The sequence below is a fragment of the Protobothrops mucrosquamatus genome, unplaced genomic scaffold (genome assembly GCF_001527695.2).
Source record: "Protobothrops mucrosquamatus isolate PMUCROS unplaced genomic scaffold, P.Mucros_1.0 scaffold2083, whole genome shotgun sequence".
Classification (NCBI taxonomy): Eukaryota; Metazoa; Chordata; class Lepidosauria; order Squamata; family Viperidae; genus Protobothrops; species Protobothrops mucrosquamatus.
The window spans coordinates 10,114-12,242 of record NW_015388186.1 but is presented as its reverse complement, the minus strand read 5'-3'; the positions used below and the strand labels follow the sequence as shown (position 1 = coordinate 12,242).

At 37.3% G+C, this 2,129-nt stretch overlaps 1 protein-coding gene across 1 annotated transcript in view; it reads left to right on the top strand.

The window, feature by feature from the left end:
- Positions 1 to 1,829, top strand: part of LOC107294758 (sodium channel protein type 2 subunit alpha) — a gene marked incomplete at its 3' end in the record, with an annotated part of 55,514 nt that extends 53,685 nt beyond the window's left edge. Inside the window, 2 exon segments of the mRNA XM_029285691.1 lie at positions 490 to 627; positions 1,725 to 1,829. Of these exon segments, the coding sequence (XP_029141524.1) occupies positions 490 to 627; positions 1,725 to 1,829 (243 nt within the window).
- Positions 1,830 to 2,129: the final 300 nt, after the last annotated feature.

Sequence of the window (2,129 nt, the reverse complement as noted above, 5' to 3'; positions counted from 1 at the left end):
CATAACCGTGCCTCCCACTCCCAACTCAGCCAGACGCCGCAGCATGATACCGTGGTCCACCGTATCAAAAGCCGCTGAGAGGTCCAAAAGAACTAGGACAGAGGAACAACCCCTGTCCCGGGCCCTCCAGAGATCATTCACCAATGTGACCAATGCCGTTTCCGTGCTGTATCCCGGCCTGAAGCCCGACTGGAGCGGGACTAGATAGACCGTTTCCTCCAGGTGTCGGGGGAGCTGCCGCGCAACCACACTCTCCACAACCTTCGCCACAAAGCGAAGGTTGGAGTTGAATAATTGTACATAGATACTCTATGTAAAGTTAAAATAAAAATTGGTGAATTTCTCTATGCTGTTCTTAATAACTGTTTCATATAAAGATTAAATATGGTAAGGCTTGGCCCAGGGTTCACACTTCATAAAAATAATACCCATACATTTTATAGACTTGAATAGAACAGTTTTCTATTTAAAAATTTGTTTCCCTTGCAGGTGGAAAAACAGCCACATTATGAGGATAACCTTTATATGTATCTTTATTTTGTCATCTTTATTATTTTTGGATCCTTCTTCACTTTGAATTTATTTATTGGTGTCATTATAGATAACTTCAATCAGCAAAAAAAGAAGATAAGTATTCTATCGCTGTGATTTCAGAAGACTATCAGAGGTTTTATTTTAACAAAAACATTGTGCTTTGTGTATTTCTTCTGATTTTTCTTTCTTTCAAATATGCAACTATGATTCCAATGTGTACATCCTAAAAATAAATTGTAAATATTAATTCTAAAATTGCCAGTGTAAAAGAGGAGCATATGGTGTGTTAAAACCAATACATGAAATGAAAGATTTCCACCATGAGTTAGTTTTAAAGGAGGGAGTTATATAAACAATTACATTGTAAGGTAATGTACTACTTCATATAAGTATGCATAAGGATCTCATAAATCTAAATAATAAATAGTTATTCTTGGTCATGGCTTTCTGGAAACTAGCAAAAGATGAACACTTCTGGATGTCCTTTGGGATGTGATCCTTTTCCATACTTATCTTTTTTATCATGCTTTTCATTTTTCAATATGGGCTTTGGGCTTTTTTGTTTTTTAGTTGTTGAAGGTATTTGTATTATGAGAGCTGAAAAATATTTTTTTTTCAATTGTTCCTTTATTTATTTCGTAACCTGGAGGTTTTATTATTTTTTGTTTTTTTCTAACTATAGATGTTTTTATTTTATGGGGGGGTTGTTATAAGATACTGGAAATTTAGACAAAAGTTTAATACATGATGATAATGACGGCGACAGAAATGATGATGGCAGTGCTGAGAGACTACTGTAGTAACTATACTTTTTCAGTCTGCTGTAACTTTGCTGAAATTAAATTCCTGACCTTAGCTGAACCATGGAAGAAGGATGCACTCTTCTCTACCCATTTAGGGAGCCACCCCTAACGAAGAGAAGCACAAGGGAGTAGGTGTGCTTACAGATGGAAACTCTGCACACTTGTACATGCATGCATACAACATCAACCCTTGTACAAAGGAGCAGAGCTTGTGTTTGGGATTGCTCCCACCATTTTGCCCTCCCCCACTTGCTCGGCTTTTGCTTTATTAATAGGCAGCCCAAGGAAAGAGATTGTCCATCAAATAAAAGTCAATGTATAGAAAAACAGAAAGAAAAAGGGAATAGAAATGTCTGGTTGTAACTAGTTTTTGTTTCTCCTTTTTACTTTGGAGGTCAAGACATCTTTATGACAGAAGAGCAGAAAAAATACTATAATGCAATGAAAAAACTGGGCTCCAAGAAACCACAAAAACCTATACCCAGGCCAGCAGTAAGTGTTATGGGGTGTTTTTTTCCCATTGTTCTCACTGTTTTTGAAAATGCATGCTAGAGTTAGAAAACAATTTACATCTTATAACCCCCCCCCCAAAAAAAATCTTTTTAAATTAGTAAACTGAGGAAGAGGTGGGCCCAGGTCATGGCTCAGTAGCAGGCTGCACCTTGGGGGTTGGAGACCCTTGGATTACTCTACAGTTTTCAATGGTTTCTAGCTTAAACACTTTGGGGGGGAAAAAACATGTTACAAACTGTCAATAATCACGCCACCAAAATTGCGCAGTACAATTGGAAA